Genomic DNA, 20,787 nt, shown 5'->3' with positions numbered 1-20,787 from the left:
TAAACAGTACACCTCAGTCGTAATGACTTGTCCTTAAGGGAAAAAGACAAATGCATAACTCCGTGTTTTAGGCTTTATTCAACAAGCTCCTACCATAAATTATACAAGTTATTGGTAACAAGATAATAATTATAAAATATGTGAACCTGTACACCTGTACACAATTGAATTAACATAATTATATATTTCTATAATATAATCATATTGCGAACCACATAAAGATCAACTTCAGTTTATAATATAATTATTTGGGCAATGAAAAAAACTGAATCACAACACTTCCATCCCCTAACTAAAATGTGGGACAGGGCTCCAACCCATTTGAAACCTCTAGAATAGCAAGATTGATAGATTCTAAACTGATACTATCCATATATATTATTCTGTTTCCTTTTTTTCCCCCTTTTTTTAAAATTAAATAAAATATCACAACCTGTTTTCAAATCCTCCATCAGCCTTGAGTTGTCCATGTAAATTTCAGTGGTGGGTCTAAGTGTATCCGACTGCTTTTTATAGGTTTATTTTCAAACAAAATCACTTTGTCCAGATTATCAAATATTCTGAGACAAAAAATGTTTATGCCCATATATAGTCATGATGTGCCTATATATAGTCATTATAGTCATGATGTGATGTCATCATGACCATATTTAGGCATGTCACATGTTTTTGTCAAGTATACTTAATAGTCTGGACAGAGCTTTATAATAATTATTGGTCAAACGGTATCCCTGATACAAATCTGTCAATCATGTTGAAAGTTCGTTCTGGTTGGTCAGCCGGTAAGATGTGCCCACCTCCTCTAACCACCACCTGTAAAAAAAATTTAATGTGTGAGGACATGCACACATCTTCACATCATGTACAATATTAAAAACATCTTAATTTTAAAATATAAAAGAATATAAAATTTTTCATACTGTATGTTGTACAACCAGTTTTTCTAAAAACTAAAGGGGTGTTTGATGAAACGTTAATAAGATACAGATTTTTAAATATTCAGAAGAATTTTGTCTGTTAGTGGGAAACAAAGACCCCCTCATACCCTTGATATAATAACACTAGTAATAATAATAATGATGAAATAATAATAATACCTGAATGAAATGATCAACTTGTCGCACATAGCCAGCTACGTCTGTATCATCCTTATGAACTTTCCAAACTATTTTTTTAACTGTTTGAAAAGCTTTTGAGCCTTTCCATGTCAAAGCTCTGAGAATGAAGCGCTCTGTAAGAGGAGTAGCGACGATGACATCAAATTGCCCATTGTAAAACAAAACCTAAGTGTGATGAATAAAAATATACTATGAATGTATAAAATCAGTCGCTGAATAATAACAATTATAATCGCTAAAATACCACCAGACATAACATCAATCACACACATGTTTTTAAACAATCAATTCACACACATTAAATAAACTATAATGAAAAAAAAATTAAAGAAATCTATCACAATTTTTTAATATACAGGTGGTAAAATAGTGAAAATTACATGCATTCCAATTCAAATTCACATTTAGTAAAGCTGGTGTTTTCAGAACCTCATGAATTTTACCCCTAAGCATATATCTGTAAGAACCCGTCCAGAATCTTGATCTGAAAAGTGCCAAATTCATTGTGTACTATGGGAGGCCAAATAAAATGGAGGCCAAATACACCGATGACTGAAATCCCTTACTGTACTTACCTTATAGTTGTCAGCTAATATTTCCATCCAAGGTTTGATAGACTGAGTGATGTCTGCGGCTAGATTGTCTGCTGCTTCATTGCCGTCGCTAAAAGGAACATTGCCGACATGAATGGCTTTCCGGACATCAACCTGATTCAAGTATGCTGCATAGTCACCAAAACCTGGGGGCTTTGCAAAAAATGTTAAATGTAAATTCAGTTCAAAGTTTGTATTTATTGTTAAACATCAAAATTTTACAATTCCTCTTTTTCTGGCTTGTATTATCTCTAAAGCCCAACCCACACTGCACTGACAATTATTTATTTATTTATTCTTTTTTTTACTGGATTGCATTTTCAGTAACGTAGTACTGCTTTCCAAAATGGTCCAGTTACAAAGTACAGTAAAAAGAAATAAAAGTTAAAGTAAAGTAAACAAAGGAATTAAATAAAAATAAAAAATGTACAAAGGTAAAAACTAAATTACATTTGAATCAACAAAGATGGAATTTTTGAAATCATTAATATTTTTTTCACTTGCAGTTTTTCTAATTTGAGCAGGTAAATTATTCTATTGGTTTGAGGCTCTGAATTTTAAAGTTCTTTTGCCTTGAAAGTTTTTCCAATTTGGTGTTATTAATGTTTTACTACTTTGACTTCGGGTGTATTTGGGATGAAGTGAATCATTTAATTCAAACATTGATAATAAATATGATGGTGTTTGACCATTTATACATTTGAAAGTTTCTACTAGTAGATATTCCCTCCATCTTTCATTTAGCGTGCTCCAATTTAGTGCTTTAATAAATCATTTATTGGTGTCATTATATCAGCAGAGAGCAAAACTCTTCCTAATCTATTTAGTAATATTTGGAGCATATTTAAATTTTGCTTTACTACAATTTGTCCATACAGGACTACAGTAATCAAAAATTTGCATTACAAGAGAATTTGCCAGCATAATAGTTGATGATCTTCACCCAATACAGCACAAAACACAAGGTGCGCATAGTAGATTGCCTTTAATGACGATTGCCAAGAGCTCGAAGGCAGTGGCGTATTAAGGGCATGCCCCCAGTCGCCCCCCCAAAAAATCAGTAGTAGTAGTTAAAAATCACCTAAAATCACCATATTTTTGAGGTGACTATCCTCTGTCTCTTATACACATCTAGATGTGTATAAGAGACAGCCTCTAGATATGCCACTGCTCGAAGGATTTGTCTTACCACTCTCCACAAATGCAGTGTTTGCCAGGATTTAGAGATTACTTCTCTAAATTCTCAGTAAATATGTTTCTCTAAAGAGGAATGATAACTGCAGGCCCAAAATTAACATGGAAATCAAGCTGTGAAACAGAAATTTTAATGTATATGAGCATGTTCTACTTACACCGTCCTCAACGTAATTATAGTAGCTCTGAAGACCCGTAACATTCTGGAAAAAAGATGGTTGGCCAGTAGAATCCCCTTCAATCAGCTTTGACAGCACCTTGACACAGAGATGATAATTCATGAAAGGAACACAAATTCAAACCAAGGTGGTAACAACAAGAAAAAAAAATAAATGGATTAAGGATGAACCTAATTAATCCTCAACTGGGAATTAGTTAATTAATTGGGGTCCCAGTAAAACAGTAATAAACAAAAAGTGAAATATTAAGATTCAAAATTGATAAAAAAAAACTTGTAGATTACATTCTAAAGGCCTAAGCATAACTTTACCGATGTTCAAGCCTATTTAGGAAATGTTACTTACTGTATAGGGGCAGGATGATTATTTTTATATATATATAATTCTTTGAGCATACATTCTAAAATTGACATCATATTACCTTATTGGCTATTAGGATACATAGCATAATAGAACTGAATTTCAGGAATTACTGTACAAAATTTAAATATTCAGAATAATCATGAATTCAAATTTAAATAGTGTAATAATTCAATTGCCATGAGCTAAATTTAAAATTAAAATGTAATACCTCATTAGCTTTCAGAAACTGTTTCTGCTGAATGAGTTGTACCACAATGTTAACCTGTGTATCTACATAACTTTTTTCATTGAAATCCATTACCCCAATTTGATAGAGAAAATCACCATAAGCAGGAAACATCTGGAAATGAAATCAAATTGTAATTTACAATACTTACCCACGATTTTAAAAACAGAGGCACAAGGGAATGGACCTTATCAAAGTGTCAATTAAATTTAACAACTGGCCAATCGGAACAGGGCCAGGAATATGCACATCTCACACAGTGGTGGCATCACAAATTTGCCGACAAGGGTCCGAGCCAAGAGACCGACGAGGCCTTGGTCGATGGCCCAGAATAAAAAACTCCCTCGTATGGTTCACAAGGAGAGTTTTTATGGCTTAATACGGTGCAAAATATGCTTTTAGACTACAATATTAGGGATTGGTAGTCAAAATAACGATATTTACATAGGCGAATTATTATTTTTTTTCATTTTTGATCCGACGACAACAGGGGGGTCCACGCCTGTATGGCACCACCACTGATCTAACAAACACACTTGTTGCCCCACAAACAGATGTGTTTGCCTATGTTTTTACACTGTTGTTTTTTGGGACCTTAGCAACAATATCCAAGGGGCGGTGCTTAACGGAAAGGTCCACTATTTAGTAACTAAATTTAGAAAAACTTGTTTTGTCACAATTTCCAGTTTTTCTGATGGTGAAAAAAAAATATAAAGGCCTATAATCACACAGGTGACTTTCAACATTTGACAATAACAGTTCTAGCAAAGGTTTTATCAACTGCAAAAAAAAAAAGTTCGAAAAGTTTCGCATTACCGATTCTGGGTCACACAGACCATCACCGATAGCAACGCCTTTAAAGTTGATTTTGGTAGAAGCTGTTGGGTTTTCTTGATGAATGCGAAATCCAACAGCAGGGATGTACTTGCCAGCATAGGACTGTAGAATGAATTACATTTAAACATGTTGTTAAAAAATGTCATATCACACACATATATGAGCCAATATCAAGTTTTCATTAGTGGTGTATCTAGGAGTTATGAAATGGGAGGGGGCATGATGGGATGCAAAGGTGAAATGGTGGGGGTCAATAATTAAGTGAAGGGCGCTATCTTTCAAAATAGGGTGTTAATAGGTGATTTTAAGTACTAGATACACATTTTTTTGCTTCAAACACTTTTATTTGGGGTGAATGGGGAGATGTGAGCCACTTTTGGGGGAGGGGAGATGCTCCCCCGCGTAGCCCCTAAATATGCCTCTGGTTTTCATACACACCTCACCAGTTAAGTAAAATTCATTCTTCTGGTACATAGGGAATAGTTGGAAAAACTGTGTGAGGGCACTGTATAGTTTCCATCCAACTGCTGTTTCATTCTGAGCAAATCCACCATTAGTGAAGCTAAATCCCGTTCCAACAGGATTGTCTATATAGATCATTGAAAACTTCTTTGTCCAACTCCATTCTCTTGGATGCACTAAATTTAAAAAAAACAAAAAAACATAGCATGTTTTAACATTTATTATAACTCATTATTTGACTACTTTGAAACATTATATCAATATCTAAGTATCTTTTGAATGTTTGCATGGCTAGTAAATGCAATTACATTTTAAGTCTTTCGAGAGGTAGAACGGTCCATTTTCAGAAAATAACCCAAACATAGATGAGCCTCCCGGTCCACCTTGTAACCATAGCAATATAGGAGCAGTCTCTGAATTTACCTGAAACAAATAAGAAAGGCAGGTAAACTTTGTAAGTTGCCTTATTGCCTTATATTTTTCCATTATTTTTATGTATATTAATTTTTATATTATCATTATTTTATAGTACTATCATTATTAATATTGTTTATAAATGCAATATCAATCTGTATGAGGAAACCTAGTTTATATTTTTATGTATTATTTACATAGGTTGAGCTACTGTAAATGATGGTGATAAATAATAAATGATTTCATAATTTCCCTTACCATAGCAGGAAAGAACCAGAAAAACATGTTGCTTCCAAATTGTTTATCAACAGTGAAATACCCTGCAACATTAAATAAAAAATATCACATTATTATTACTCAATATATAGCACAATGAAAAAGGAGGATGAGGACAGTTGACAGCAACAACATAATTCAATACCGCACAAACTAGAAAAGTTTTAGGTGGGTATTCAGTCCTCCATAATAAATTATAAATAATAATAATAATAATAATAATAATAATAACAATAATAAATCTAATGATAACCTGATGATAAGTTCTTAATCTAATTTAAAAAGTAACTTTATCATTGTTGAGCTTCAATACACTCATCACAAATCCTAGATTACTAGATTACAATATTGTGATTCCAACCAGGTACTCATACATGTAGTGACGACTGCAGTGGCGAAGATGAAAATAATAATAACAACAATAATAATCATAATAGAACATCTAAAGAATTACACTTGTAACTAATTTTACAGTTAAAATTCCATTTGAAGCTACCTGATATATATTTTTAGAAAACGATCATAGGCCTACCTGCATAGCTTTTAGTTGTTGTGTTGAGTTGACTAACCAAACTTAATTTTCTCCCTGTAATAGAATGGTATGGTCCATGACTTTATTGTACAGTATTACACATGACATACATTACAATGTTACAAATTTTATATTCAGGGACACTATCAATCAACAAGTTAAACGAGATCAGTTAACCTGCAAAGTAGAAATGTCAAGTAATGGTGCTATGCTGACTACCTTCTGGTTGCTATAAACTCTTAAATCTCTTCATCTTAGCTAAGAATCGTTCCGTATTGTATTGTAAATTTATGGCAGAATGTAGAAAATTTAAATTCACTGAGGATGATGCCCTTACTGTTTTTTACAGAACTGTTTCAATAAAATCCATGTATGCCTAAATTTGTTGTTATATTAATATTAATATGAATAATACACTACTTTATAAAACATTGTACCAAATAAACTAAATTACTGTAATTAAATTGTACTGTATACTGTTGGCCTACTTACCTTCATCAACATTACCAGACTCAATATATGGTGTCAAAATTAAAGGCTTGCCTGGATCTAAATGTGGTCTAGGCTTCAAACTGACTTTGGGATGATTCTGGTAGAGTAGCCGCCAACCATATGTGCTAATCACGTTATTCATTAATACCATCATGAAAATCAACTGTGCCTAAAGGAACAGAAGAATGAATAAAAAGAACAGTCCAAGTTACAACAGGCATTGTAACAAAATGAGTATTTTGGTATCATAACATAAATGAGTGTTACTAATACACATAGGGGTAGGCTGGGATGGGAGGGGAGAGACGCACAACCCTCCCCCTCCCCATGGTGGCAAATTAGTTCCTCTGAGTGGGTTATAATTACTCAAAAAAACATTAAGTTTTCATTGGAATATGGATTTAGTTCCACATCAGGCCCATACTCGGCCGAACACCTTTCTTGACCAGTTTACTACTGTAGTCATATATTAGAGAGCAGCTTAGCTCAGTCGACTAATTTGGTGGTAGCCACTGTGTGTGCGCTGAACAGTGGAGATATCTAGGTCTCCGGTTCAATTTCGATCACTACCTCGCCTTTGTTTCAGCTGGAGGGCTGAAATACAAACAGTGGTGGACCGTCAAGGCAAGCAAGGTATGCAGTGCATACCCTGGCTAAAACAAATAAGAAAATATAGTATTACAATTTCTGCATTTGATTTAGCATTTCTTAGCATTCAATCTTATTTGTAAACCTTAATTTTTCGAGTGGATTGCTGTAGTTTATTGGAAAAGCAAAGTTTTTCAATGTTTGGCCTACTTTGGTATCTAGGATAAGTCACATTCGGGCCTATCACATCGTACTCTCAGCTGCTGAGAATTTCCGAAGGCTGGTTTTTATAAACCAATCACGTATTCAGTGAGTCAATGGAAGTCAGAGCATACCCTACAACACTTAAATTTGCTATTGTGACAACCATGTGGTGGCGTCAGAATAGCCAATTTAAAACTGGAATGGAAGCAGTGCTTCCAAGAGTATTTGCGCATGCTCTTCTTCTCGCAAATCAGGACCTTCACTGCCGATTGGGTATTCTATCTATAGGCCTGTCTAATCTCAATGATTCTATAAAAGTTTAAATAAATTTGCATGCATATAACCAGTATAGAAGAAACTTTGAATTATTATTATTTGAATTGAAATATGTTAAAATAGAGGAATAGGAATTATTTGATCCTGTATAGTAGTAGGCTTGCAAATTTTCCTACTAGCAGGTCCTAGCATCAGTGGCGTAGGGGTCTTGAAATGGAAGGGAGCTGATGTGGTGGGAAGGTAAGAAAATGGGGATCGGTGATTAGGTGAGGGGGGCTAACTCGCAAAATAATGTGATTTGAGGTGATTTTTAATGTAATTAACTGTTAATTTTTAAAAGTTTTTCAATAAAGTTTTGCTTAATAAATAATGTTTTCCATGCTCCTGTGTTATTGTGTGTTTAGTCTCATAGTTCCAAAGGCTTACGTATATATTTATATGTATATATATATATACATACTCTTAAAAGGTGTATTGCCAAAAGTAGTTTATAGAGTACACAAACGTTTTCGCACATCGCCCTTCATCAGGTATACGTACAGATATAAAATAGATATAAAATGAGTATAAATAAATATAATGCAGACGTAAGTTGAGTGACATAAGAAAAGTAGGCTCGTAATAAAACAAAAGATATATAGGGTAGCGTGGATAGGAAAGCTATTAAGGGCGTAGTTGATAATGATGAACTAGCCAATCAGAGAGTGATACTGTAAGATATAGAACATATGATAAAAAAAATAATAAAAACCAAGATAATATGAAACGAGATCAGGCAAAATAAGTCATAAAAAACAACACAATAATATAATATAATTTATAATATAATAAACCAAATATATAATGGGTGAAATAATTTATGGATAAGTCAAATTATTTGTTTTCTCCAATAATGCATTTCTAAAGGCAACACATATGGCATTCGTTTCTTATTGCTTCTTATACATAAAGACGGTTTCGATGTTATCTATTATCGTGATTTATATACATATACGCCTATATATATTTAAATATATATACACATATAAATGTATGTTTAACTTATTAAGTATTGTCATTATTATGTCTTTATTTTCATCATATCGTTGTTATCATCAGTTTTATTATGTGACCTTTTCATATTGTTATTATTAATATTATTTTAATATTATTTTTATTAATGCATTTTTTATTATTCCTATAACTCATTAAGTATTCTTATTATTATGTCATTATTTTCATCATATTCTTATTATCATCAGTTATATTATATGACCTTTTTTATTGTTATTATTAATATTATTTTGATATTATTTTTATTAATGCAGTTTTATTATTGTTATGTGGGTGTAAATGAAAAAGAAATAACAAAAACAACAATTTAAAACACTTTATTTTGGCATACTAGTTCACTTTGCATTGAAATCAATATTATTTATTACTATAAAAATACACAGTAAATTGGGGCCGAGTCGAGTACTGTACTTGGGGCCGAGTTGACTAATTGGGGCCGAGTTGACCTAGGGCGGAGTTGACTTGGGGCAGAGTTGACTGGGGCCGAGTTGACACAATTCTGCCATCACAGAGATGAATGAGGGAGCATTAGACAATAAGCCGCCTATCTACAGCTGTATTAGGGGTCTACTAGTACCTAGAGTTAGGGCCTATTCCTAGGTCCTATATAGCACCTCACTGGTTATCTATACACAATTTAAGTACATTAGCATGGAAAAATTAAGAAAAAGCTTTACCTTCAAAATATCCATGGCCCACTTAAGCTACGAACTACTGGTACCTCTTTCTTGCTTGCTTGCTCCTATTCTGATATAGATACTTCCTCATGCACACACGTGAGTCTGATGTGGTTGTTTTCATGTGTACTGCCCTCTATAATTAAATTCCATGATTAAACAATTTTGAGCAGTCCCAGGTTTCGGCAGAAGTCTGGTTATAATCTAATGCAATCTCTTGATATTTTCATTTCGAATTGAGGCTACTGGACGCAGTGAAACTGCTTGTTTTTCTACGAAGTTGAAGCCTAAGATATTTCCAAGATGGTAAGTTTAAAATGCAATATTTGAATTAATATTCCATTACCATAGCTAGTCTAGCGATAGCAATCAGACTTGCCGGTGGTAGGCCCAGGTCTAGGCCTAGGCTGTAGCCTAAATCTTAGGCCTAAGCTTCTCTATCCTAGGGTGTAGTCTACTACTACTTTCGCACTTACCTTTTAATTCTTAATTTTTTACCTCCGTGTTCTTCCCACAGTCACCAAATGGGCGCTAACGAACTTTCGCACCTAAATTTTAATTCTTAATTTTTTCGCCTCAACTCAAAGTTTAAATTAAATGAAACATGATTACATGATTCAACTACTTTACTTACAAAGTACCTTTTTCAACAAAAAATACCTTTATAAATACAGCGTTTCTGTGCTCGCTAGTACAACGAGCTGCTGCTGCAGTCAAGCATTGACTGATTATTTTATCATTTTTTGTTGGTATTTTCTTTTTAAGAGTATTATGTCCTACAATGGAGCTGCCATAGTGGCGATGAGGGGTAAAGATTGTGTGGCCATAGCAGCTGACAGGAGGTTTGGTATCCAGGCACAAACAGTTTCAACAGACTTTCAAAAGGTGTTTGAGATGGGGCCTAAACTTTACATTGGACTAGCAGGATTAGCAACAGATGTACAGACTGTGTAAGAATAAGTTCATACAATTATTGTTAAAACATTCTAACTGTATTTATTAAGTAATGAAGTGAAGAAAAGGGACAAATATATATATAGTAGTATGTGCTATGTTATAATACAGAAACTCAGTTGAATTTTACATTGAATAATATGTATTTGTATTATTGTATTAATTATTATTTTTGAGCTTGATTATTGTATTGACCATTAAACAAAGCACAAGAATGAGACAAACGCGTTTCACTTGTACGTTGTTCCTTGACATGGCAAAAGCAGGGGATTAAGCCCCTCTCTGTGGGGCAGGTCAAGCCTCAGCTTTCCCTCCCCACCTCATCTGTTAGTTTTTTTAATAGCTTATATTTTCATTTAGAATACCAATCATTAGTGTTGAATTTCTGTAATTGTTATTTTAAACACATTATACTAACACAAAGTCAACTATATACATTTTTTTTCCAGAGCAAATAGGTTGAAATTTCGGTTAAACATGTATCAACTACGAGAGATTTCAGTTCCGTTCAGTTCCGTTCAGTTCCTTTCAGTTGCTCAAAGTCGACATGAGTTCAGTTCCTTTCAGTTGCGTTCAGTTCCTTTCAGTTGCGCGGAGCGCTCATGTCGACGAGTTGAGTTGTGTTGAGTTGAGTTGAGTTGAGTTGAGTTCCTTTCAGTTCCGTGTCGACCTGAGCCTGCCTTTAAGCCCCTCTCTGTGGGGCAGGTCAAGCCTCAGCTTTTCTCTCCCCACCTCATCTGTTAGTTTTTTTAATAGCTTATATTTTCATTTAGAATACCAATCATTAGTGTTGAATTTCTGTAATTGTTATTTTAAACACATTATACTAACACAAAGTCAACTATATACATTTTTTTTCCAGAGCAAATAGGTTGAAATTTCGGTTAAACATGTATCAACTACGAGAGAACCGGGAAATTAAGCCCAAGACCTTTATGAGCATGGTGTCAAATCTTTTATATGAAAGAAGGTAATTACTCTGTTCACTATTCCTTTACTCAATTTAAAGGCAAACCTCTGTCCACACTGTCAGTTCTACTGTATGTGGCAACAAACAGTTTGCTCATATGTGGGCATTATGATGTCATACCACATCCATATACTGTATGGCAATTTAAATGTACAGTTGAACTTGCCTAGGTCAAATCCCAAATTGGCATTGAAAAATTGTTTGACTTAGATAAAATTTGACTTGCAGATCGTTAATTAATGGAAAACACAACAATTTTGCATGTAAAATAAGATCGTCCATGATAGACACGAAACGTTGATCCCTTATGTCAGTAACTTTTGTGTTAAAATAAGATCGATTTTAGAAATTATTTAAGTTTGGCAAAGTCAGCTTAGGTAGGTTGAACTGTATTTGTCCAATTCATAAAACATAGCAGTGACAGAGTTTACAATTATACTTTGATACTGAATTGTAAGTGAAGCTGACAGTGGCACATTCAGTTGGCCTCTGGCATTTGGGCTTTAGTGCTGGGTTAGTCTGGTTTTGACTGGATTTAACTTTTTGATTGGAAACCAAGTAACTTATAAACTACCAAGCTACAACTTCATATTGTGATGTTTGTAACTGGTTCTGGAAAAACCCGCCAAACAGTGTGTATATTTGATGGAAACTGGTTGAATATTAGCGAAGTATGAATATTTAATTCACTAAATATCAGCTATGTAAGTTCTGAGAAAACATCTTCCAAAGCCTCCAAAATATAGTTTACTATTAATATTATATATAATTTTCAGTTAGATTTAGTGATTGATATTTTGCAGAAATATTCTACAATATCATTTCTTTCATAAAATGCAAAAAAACTTAAAATGTTCAAAATTCTGATTCTCAAACATTTTGGGTGCTTGTGCGAAATTAAAATTTGTGACTTTTTGCATTTTATAAAAGAAATGATATTGTAGAATATTTCTGCAAAATATCAATCACTAAATCTAACTGAAAAGTATATATAATATTAATAGTAAACTTGATTTTGGAGCCTTTGCAAGATGTTTTCGCAGAACTTGCATAGCTGATATTTAGTGAAATAAATATTCATACTTCACTAATATTCAACCAATTTCCATCAAATATACACACTGTTTTAAAGAATTATTCATGCAGAGCCGGTCACATCTGTATTGTCATATTTAGTTTTTTCATATCATATTTTATAAGTAATACAACTCATTTCCTTTATTCATTTTCACAGGTTTGGACCTTATTTTATTGAGCCAGTTATTGCAGGACTTCATCCCACTACATCTGAACCTTTTATCTGTAATCTGGATTTAATTGGATGTCCAATGTTCACTGAGGATTTTGTAGTATCTGGTACTTGCTCAGAACAATTATATGGCATGTGTGAATCTCTGTGGGTACCTGATCTTGTAAGTATATTTTATTATTACTTGCCTAATCTTGTATATACATCCAATATAAAAGTCATACAATGTCATACCTCTATTTTAATTATATATTATAGTAAAATAATTTCTTTTTATAGGAACCTGATGATTTATTTGAAACTATTTCTCAAGCTTTGCTAAATGCGGTTGATAGAGATGCAGTGTCTGGTTGGGGAGCCGTTGTACATATCATGTAAGTTATTAATTATTCCATCAAATTCACATCAATTATTATTATTATTATTTACATCAATTTTTGATTGGCTTGAAAGAAAAGGGACTGATTACATGTTTTCTAGTACAAAAGTGTAAACACTGGTATAAAGCTACATTCACATAAGCCTGGAATCCGGTCCGGAGCCCGGAAAGAAAATCGTGAAAATGGGTTCAGTGGTAAAGAATAGGACCGTTCATATCAAATTCGTACGATTTCAATCCGGACTCCGGATCTGGATTTTTTGTCCGGGCTCCAGACCGGATCCGGACTTGATATGGGCGTAGCTTTAATTGGGTTTATCTGTCCCAACTTGGAAGGAACAATGGACAACAATGTGGAAAATGCAAGTTAAAGAGTTGAAAAAAAATAAATTGGGGAAAAAAAACCCACAAGGTAATAAATAAAAACCAAGAGATACCAGTGTATACTTTACATAAATGTGATTCTATGTATTATTGTCTTTGCAGAGAAAAGGACAAAGTGACCACAAGGACATTGAAGGGAAGGATGGATTAAGCTCATGAAATTTCACCACTACTACCGTGCAGAAGTTGTCTACTCTATTAGAACTCTTGGAATCTTGTTTGACATGTTGCTGTTTTTCAGTGGATATTGTTAATCGTCAATTCTACTTCACATTGGCTTTAGAAGGCAGTCTGTTTTAGAAGTACTGTATGTAGTACATTAACTTGATAGGTCAAAGAAGTCAACATTGTTATTAACATGAAAGCAAATAAGATATACTGTACAGTATTAATGCTGTTCATGGTGAAAACAAGACAGGAACACAGTTTGAGACTCGGAAATTCAAAATTAAGAGTATAATTGCAACATCATCATTTTATTTTTGTTTATGATTGATTGTAACCTGTTATTTTCAACCTTACAACAATCAAGTTTACTACAGTGTATTCCAGGTCTATACAATTATTAATGAATATTTTTTCTTATTGAGTGTTTTGGTCAATTGCAAAGCACTATCCAATTGTATGTAATATGTGTGGATATTTATAGAAATTAAAACTTTATAAAAAGAGACTGTTATAGTGTTCCTCTTTTGAATTTTCGCATAGTGTTTAGATAACATGTGCACAGACTCAGAACACACAAACAATGTTGCATTCATTGTAAATTTTTAATTTTTATTTAAGGTTGTTTAATCAAGAAATGAAAATAAATACATGTATTTTAAATCTTAACAAAAACATTATTAAATATACTGTACAGCTAATTAGATTGTTGTTAATGAAATATAGGTAACATTGATGCACCAGGCCCCCTTTTAAAAGGTTAAAAAAAAAGAAAAAATTGATCGCTCAAAACACCTAGGAGGTTATTTTCAGGGGTTTACAACGCAAAGATTTCGCTGGGTATGCACTCGGACCACATAAGGTAGTGTTATCTCGATCACCCCCCTTTCTGACAACGCTGGATCTGCTTCTGTAAACTGCAGTAATACATAGGTTATAGTTTGGAATGGTTGAAATATTCACCTATTATAAAGATCAACACTGAACAGTATAACATGCAAGTGACAGCAACATAAGCCCGTCACCATTTGTTGACATGCTTTGGCCACTCATTGCGCACTGGCTTATTGTTGTATTATTCATTATACTGTACATCGTATAAATTTCTGGTCCATACAGGACAATGAGTAGACTAAGGTATAATATATTGTGAAAACGAAAATTATGGTACATCATTGGGTTTACCATCATCAATTTACATTCTCTCCCCTTATATATTGATCCCTTAAAAGTATAGTACAGTACAACTAGTTAAAAATGATATATTTACACATTGCTATAAGATCATTACATTTATTTCACATTAATAAGTGAAGTTGTATGTTCATACAGAAAACTAAATATTTTACAAATTTATTATTTGTACACAAATGACTGCAATGTGGTGGAAAGTGTTGCTGGATGGTAGTTTTAAGCCACAGGTTGGTAATGTTCGACTCGATCTAGAAGCTGGTCTGAATAGCCTGGTGAGTAGTATCTGAGGATCAAAGAAATGAGAATTCTTCAAAAAAAATTATTTACCAATGAAAATGTAAAGAATACAGAAATTATTTATACAGTATAATAAATAATCAATTATATACAATATGTTATATTGATAGCACTTCTAAAAATATAGAAAGTGCTCAGAAATTTTGCAATAAGAAGAACCACGTATAGTACCTGACAATCTCCTCTGGGTAGCAATTATTGATGGTGTTAATATATTCTGCGAGGGCGCTTCCTGGTTCTGCCTTGATCTCCTGGACCTTCTTCAGACCCCCGCTGGTGACAAATAGACGTCGTGCTTTGGTGTCATGTGGAAGAACCTTGCTAAATTGCCCCACCACATGTTTGAGGATGTTTGGTGGGGCATCGTGGAGAAGTGGTTCAAGAGCAGGAAGATGAACGCATTTTTGGAGGATGTTCTTCAGGGCTTTCTTAGCCTATAAATTAAACACAATAAACACATACTATATTAATTACAGTATTTATCTAAGAGAGCTCAAGATATTTTCAACAGGTGCAGAAAAATAAAATGTAGGTAGGCTTAACTACAAAAATATGTAGTGCTACTACTTTACGATGAATAATCTGACAGAAACAAAATATTTTCTAATGGTCACTGGGGATTTTTATAATAAATACTGAATATAAACATTAAAACTAATCAGAAAAGAAAAAAGCCATGTTGGGGAAAATGTCCTACCTTGGTTTGAAGGTCTTCTGAAGCATCGTGGCGGAGGTAGCACTGGAGCAGCCTAGGAAGAACATTAGCAACTGCAACAGCTTTAGCATGTTCTGGAGTGTGCCTACCAATCTGGCCCAAGGCCCAGGCAGCTGCCGCTTGAATATGGTCTTCAGGCTCTTCAGCTAGAGTAATTGCAAGCTGGGTTACACCCTAAAATAGCAAGTAAAGTATTTTGGAGAAATAAGTTACATTAGTAGTGAAAATTAATACAGTATATGCAAAAAAAATCAAGTCATGTACAGTAATCCACTACTACAATTTTACTATCAATACAGGTTTCTCTTCAATTAAAGGCTACTATTGGGACCGGGGTTTCATGGTAGCTTTGGTCTCTAATTAGATTAATAAAGATAAAAGACATTTGTTAATACCGTAAAACCTCGAGCTTCTTTTCAAAATAGCATAGGCTTCTTTTCAAGATAGTACAGTACATACACTGTGCAGGAATCTCAGAAAACAAAAGGGCTTCAATTCGAGGTTTTATGGTATGGGACCACAGAAAAGTGCTATTTAATAGAAGGGGTCTTTAATTGTAATGAACTAATAACTACCTTTGAAACTATTACAGCCATTGCAAGATTTTCAGAATGTGCTGCGACATAGCCCAACATCATAACTCCCGGTAAACGAACATTTCCTTTACAATCACCAATATAGTCCACAACTGCAGCAACGCCACCTGCATTTACGATCAACTGCGAAAGCTCAGGTGTGTGTTTGGCAATCTCACGGATCAACGTTGCAACATTCTTGCGCACATATTCATCCTGGTCCTTAAGACAAGTGAGGACAGCTGGAAAGATCTCGGCTTCAACAACCATCTCTGCTAGATCGACCGAATGTTTAGAGATCTGGCTAAGAGCTGAGAAGACTTGGCGCTGGAAGGGAATGAAACACAAATGTAATTATTATTAATATAAAAATACATTCTAAAATTAACTGCCATCCATTGAATTATCTAATTGTAAAATATTATATTATGATTATCCACAAAATATCTAATCACATTAAGACACGCCATGACCTTCTGTTTGTAAACTGTATGGTAAGTATTATTTAGAAAAATAATAGTTTCTTTGCTATCTAATGTGTACCTTGAGCTTGGCATCAGGGTTGAGTATCATCTGCGCAAGATGTGCAATGGCACCTGCATCCACCACTGTCTGAGCAAGTTCAGGTGAGTGCTTGCATATGTCACTGAGAGCTGATGCTGCAATACGCTTCAGAGACAGCTCTGGTTCCTGGATACAAAGTACAAGGAGAGGTACAGCACCAGCATCCACAACAGATTGTGCAAGTTCTAGAAAATAGAAACCGTAAATTAGTATCTATCAAACACTTTGAATACATAGCTAATAGTAGGAGTCTATACTGAATTATATTTTAACCAAGTATACTAATTATGAAGTTTAATTAAAAAATCATTTAATTAGTCAATGTTCTGATCTTTAAGCATGATGTCTACCTGCATTGTGCCTGGCAATGTAGCCCAATGCCCAAGAGGCTGCTTCCTTGACACCAGGATCAAACTCCTCCAGGCATATAACCAGGGCATCTAAGGCACCACAGTCCACTACTGCCTGCCCTAGCTGAGGTGAGTGCTTTGCAACGGCTCTCAGCACAAATGCTGCAGCTTTCTTATAAAATCTCTGTTGGAAGGAAATAAAGAAATCAACTGTTAGGTAAATATACTGGTTACCAAGACAGCAAGTTCATTATATACCATCCAGTATTGAGAAAATTTATGATATTTTAAAGGCCCCCCCCCCACCCCCAAGATGCCTTATTTAAGAAAACTTAATTTTCCTAACTATAAAATATTTTAAGATAATGCCACCTACGTTTTGTTCTGCCAATGAGTAGACAAGCTGAGGTAGGATGTCTCCTTTCACTACGGCTTCAGCTAGATCATCGTTGTAGTTGGCTAGCCTTCCTAATGCAAGTGCTGCTGTTTGTTGGATGGTGGGTACAACATCCAACAGTAGTGGACGCAGTAATGACATAACACCTGTAAAATTCAAAAGTCGACAACATTTAAAATTCTACTCTGTTTAGACATTATCAAGTCAGCTTTCAAAATTAAAAAATAAAAATTTCAATGATCTTTTTATACTTAATTGTAATTTAATAATAATTTGTAAGATCGAATAAATTGATTTGTGACTGTGTGATTAAACAATGAATTTTTTTTGGTAGTGAAAAAAGAAATATTGGTATTTGCAAGAGTTTTAATTTAGAAATCTGAAATTGAAGGTGAGCACCACCTTAATACTCATTCCTGATGATGACACAATCAATGTTTTAATATTGAATCCCGAAACAATGGCGTGTACTTCGATACACAGAGTATGTAATACTATCTTAATACTTAAACGCAAAAGAAAAAAAAAATCTTAGGGAGTTTACAATTTACATATGTTTGGTAAAATGACTACAACTAGGCAAAAATAACACCTCCACTCCTCAGGACTAGAAAAATAAATACATTGATCTCTAAAAATTATTCAATTTGTTTTTTATCATTTCACTTTGATTTCTCCAATTTTCCTGAAAAATTCATATTTTTATCAAATGACAAGATAATCAAATAATGGCTTCATTTTATAAACTGAATATGGTGAAAATAATGCCTAGGCCTAATCTAAAAAAAATGAAAGAACTAACAATATTAAACAAGAAATTATCACAAGCGGAACGGTACAGTACCTGCATTTTGTAATGTTTCTATATTTTGTGGTCGTGATGCAAGCTCAGCCACAGTCTGAACAAACGTTGTTCTTGATTTCTGATACTGCTCAAACACTAGAAAATTAAAATGAAAGACATTTTAATTATGATGATGTAATAATACATACCATATTTATTTGAATAAACACCTTGCTATAAAATTCCCCACTTGAATAAACAATCCCTCTAGAGCCCCATTTGGAATAAATTCCTTCCCTCAAATAAACACCAGAGGAGTGTGTATTTTTTCCATGAATAAACGTGCCCCTCGCACGAAGTGACTGTAAACAAATCTAATGGAAGCAACATCATTCTCAACACATTCTATTAATGTTCTACTGAAGTAGAATTACATTTATTCTAACCTGGTTGGGATCGATAAGTCTTTATGATTACGCAATAACACATTTTTACGGTAATTATGTGTTGTAGTTCCATATTTACAGTGAAATTAAGGGGCATTTATTTGATTATATACGCATCCATTTTACACAAAAACCCCACAAAAAACTACCTCCCTCGAGTAAAACGCCACTTCAAAAACCTTACATTTGAATGAAATTATTATGATGATGATGAATAAATAAACTCTAAAGGATTATAATTAATAATAATATAAAGTTCTAAATGATAATGAATAAAATGATGAAGGCATTACAAATTAGTAATAGTAGATTAATCCCAGCTACCAGATTGCTTTCCTATCAAAAACACAAATTAACCAAATGCTTTTGAAGAAATTGTGTTTACACATTTTTTTTAAAGCCAACACACTGACGATATACAGGGTAAAAAACCGGTAGCAGGTCAAAACGGCAATAAACCAAAATGGCAATGACCACCAAAACGGCAATAACCAAACCGAAAATGAACAAAAACGGCAATGATAAGTACCAAAACGGCAACAGACTAAAACGGCAATGGCAGTACCAATTAAAACAGCAATATGCCAAAGGAGCAAAATAATGCTATGACTAGCAAGCGCCACCGGGCGCGGGCCACGGTTTATAATTTTCTGAATCATTTTAAAATTGTCCCGCTAGGCAAAACGAATATTGCAATCAGCTCTTTTTGCTGGTTTTAATTTTTTAATGTTTTCTCAGATTTTTTTTTTCTTACACATCTATGAAGTTTATTTTAGATGCTTCATTTTGTCTATATTTTAAAGTGTTATTTATTTATTTATTAATATTGTTATTATTATTGTTGTTTTAATTATTATTATTAAGTATTATTATTAATTATTACTATTATTATTACTATTATTACTATTGTTATTATTACTATTATTAAGCTACTATTACAGTATTATCATTCTTCTTATTGTTATTGTTGTTGTTGTCGCTGTCGTTATTCTTTTGTGCTTTTTACTCCTATGTATGATAATTTAGGCCTATTGCCGTTTTGGTCTTTCAATTTTAACTAATATTGCCCTTTTGGCCCATTGCCGTTCTGGTCAAAAAGTGTTGCCATTTTGGTTTATTGCCGTTTTGTCCAGAAACCAAAAAACCAATTCAAGTAAATATAACATTTTTATTCATAAATATGAAAGTTAAAAAGATAAAAGAATGCTAACAAGTTATATTAGGCCTATATGTCTAGTACTTTATAGGCCCTATTTCTATGTAAATAACATTCATTAACAAGTTTTAATTAATTAAAATAAAATTAAAATACATTCATTCACTGCTTCATATCTTCTTCGTTACACCCCCTCCTCTTGAACCACTCAATAATGATAATAATTGTTCAAATTCATCAAAACTTCCAAAAAGTAGGGCAACAGGCCTGGATGTCTAGCCTAGCCAAGGTATAGCACGTGTGACCTAGGCATAGGCAGGCATGCACCCGTCCCTACCCTGGTACCCTAGGGTAAATAAAGAAAGATTTCTATCTACTGTATCTATTTATATAATCTATGCCTAGGCCTAGGTCTGCTGCCGCCGCTGGCATTTTCTCCGTTGTTGTTGGCTGGGCCTACAAAATTATCACTACAGAAAACACTTTTAATTAACCCTTAATTCAAGCTTACCTTGTAAAATTTGTCTAGAACTCATCTTGAGGAACAATATAAATCTTACGCTATACGTACAAAACTCTTTTCAAACCTGTTGAGGGTAATAATTACTCTAGAAGTTACACAACGATTACCCTAGGCCTACTCGCGTTCACGTCCCCATGAAGTTTATCATGCAGGATTTTGTTTTGTTGCCAAGGAAAACGCTTCGGAAGTACTGTAAATGCA

The 20,787-nt window shown here is 33.7% G+C and overlaps 2 protein-coding genes across 2 annotated transcripts; one reads left to right on the top strand and one right to left on the bottom strand.

The window, feature by feature from the left end:
* Nucleotides 1-129: 129 nt before the first annotated feature.
* LOC117124685 (sperm-associated antigen 6-like) lies at nucleotides 130-20,739 on the bottom strand. The gene is made up of 20 exons (XM_033271017.1): nucleotides 20,575-20,739; nucleotides 18,522-18,617; nucleotides 17,657-17,823; nucleotides 17,281-17,464; nucleotides 16,910-17,115; nucleotides 16,367-16,693; nucleotides 15,774-15,965; nucleotides 15,248-15,510; nucleotides 15,005-15,062; nucleotides 6,687-6,855; nucleotides 6,195-6,248; nucleotides 5,645-5,706; nucleotides 5,281-5,395; nucleotides 4,949-5,148; nucleotides 4,490-4,612; nucleotides 3,656-3,787; nucleotides 3,064-3,162; nucleotides 1,694-1,864; nucleotides 1,098-1,283; nucleotides 130-813 (listed from the first exon to the last, which is right to left on the bottom strand). The coding sequence occupies exons 1-20, from the start codon at nucleotides 20,597-20,599 to the stop codon at nucleotides 712-714; spliced, it is 2,931 nt and encodes a 976-aa protein (XP_033126908.1). The 5' UTR covers nucleotides 20,600-20,739; the 3' UTR covers nucleotides 130-711.
* Nucleotides 9,623-14,363, top strand: LOC117124672 (proteasome subunit beta type-3). The gene is made up of 6 exons (XM_033271003.1): nucleotides 9,623-9,790; nucleotides 10,250-10,434; nucleotides 11,301-11,408; nucleotides 12,643-12,820; nucleotides 12,937-13,031; nucleotides 13,523-14,363. Exons 1-6 carry the CDS (start codon nucleotides 9,788-9,790, stop codon nucleotides 13,569-13,571), a joined length of 618 nt encoding a protein of 205 aa, XP_033126894.1. The 5' UTR covers nucleotides 9,623-9,787; the 3' UTR covers nucleotides 13,572-14,363.
* Nucleotides 20,740-20,787: the final 48 nt, after the last annotated feature.

The sequence above is a fragment of the Anneissia japonica genome, unplaced genomic scaffold (genome assembly GCF_011630105.1).
Source record: "Anneissia japonica isolate Jap-2015-1 unplaced genomic scaffold, ASM1163010v1 scaffold284709_len978187_cov192, whole genome shotgun sequence".
Taxonomy (NCBI): domain Eukaryota; kingdom Metazoa; phylum Echinodermata; class Crinoidea; order Comatulida; family Comatulidae; genus Anneissia; species Anneissia japonica.
Note: the sequence above shows the minus strand (reverse complement) of the source record. Positions and strands in the feature narration are given on the sequence as shown.

Coding starts and splice junctions, on each gene's coding strand:
- LOC117124672 (XM_033271003.1), top strand. Junction 10,435..11,300: donor GCAACAGATGTACAGACTGT/GTAAGAATAAGT, acceptor TTTTTTTTCCAG/AGCAAATAGGTTGAAATTTC. Junction 12,821..12,936: donor CTCTGTGGGTACCTGATCTT/GTAAGTATATTT, acceptor TTCTTTTTATAG/GAACCTGATGATTTATTTGA.
- LOC117124685 (XM_033271017.1), bottom strand. CDS start 20,599: ATGAGTTCTAGACAAATTTTACAAG. Junction 16,694..16,909: donor ACCCTGATGCCAAGCTCAAG/GTACACATTAGA, acceptor ATTCCCTTCCAG/CGCCAAGTCTTCTCAGCTCT. Junction 1,865..3,063: donor ATAATTACGTTGAGGACGGT/GTAAGTAGAACA, acceptor TTTTTTGCAAAG/CCCCCAGGTTTTGGTGACTA.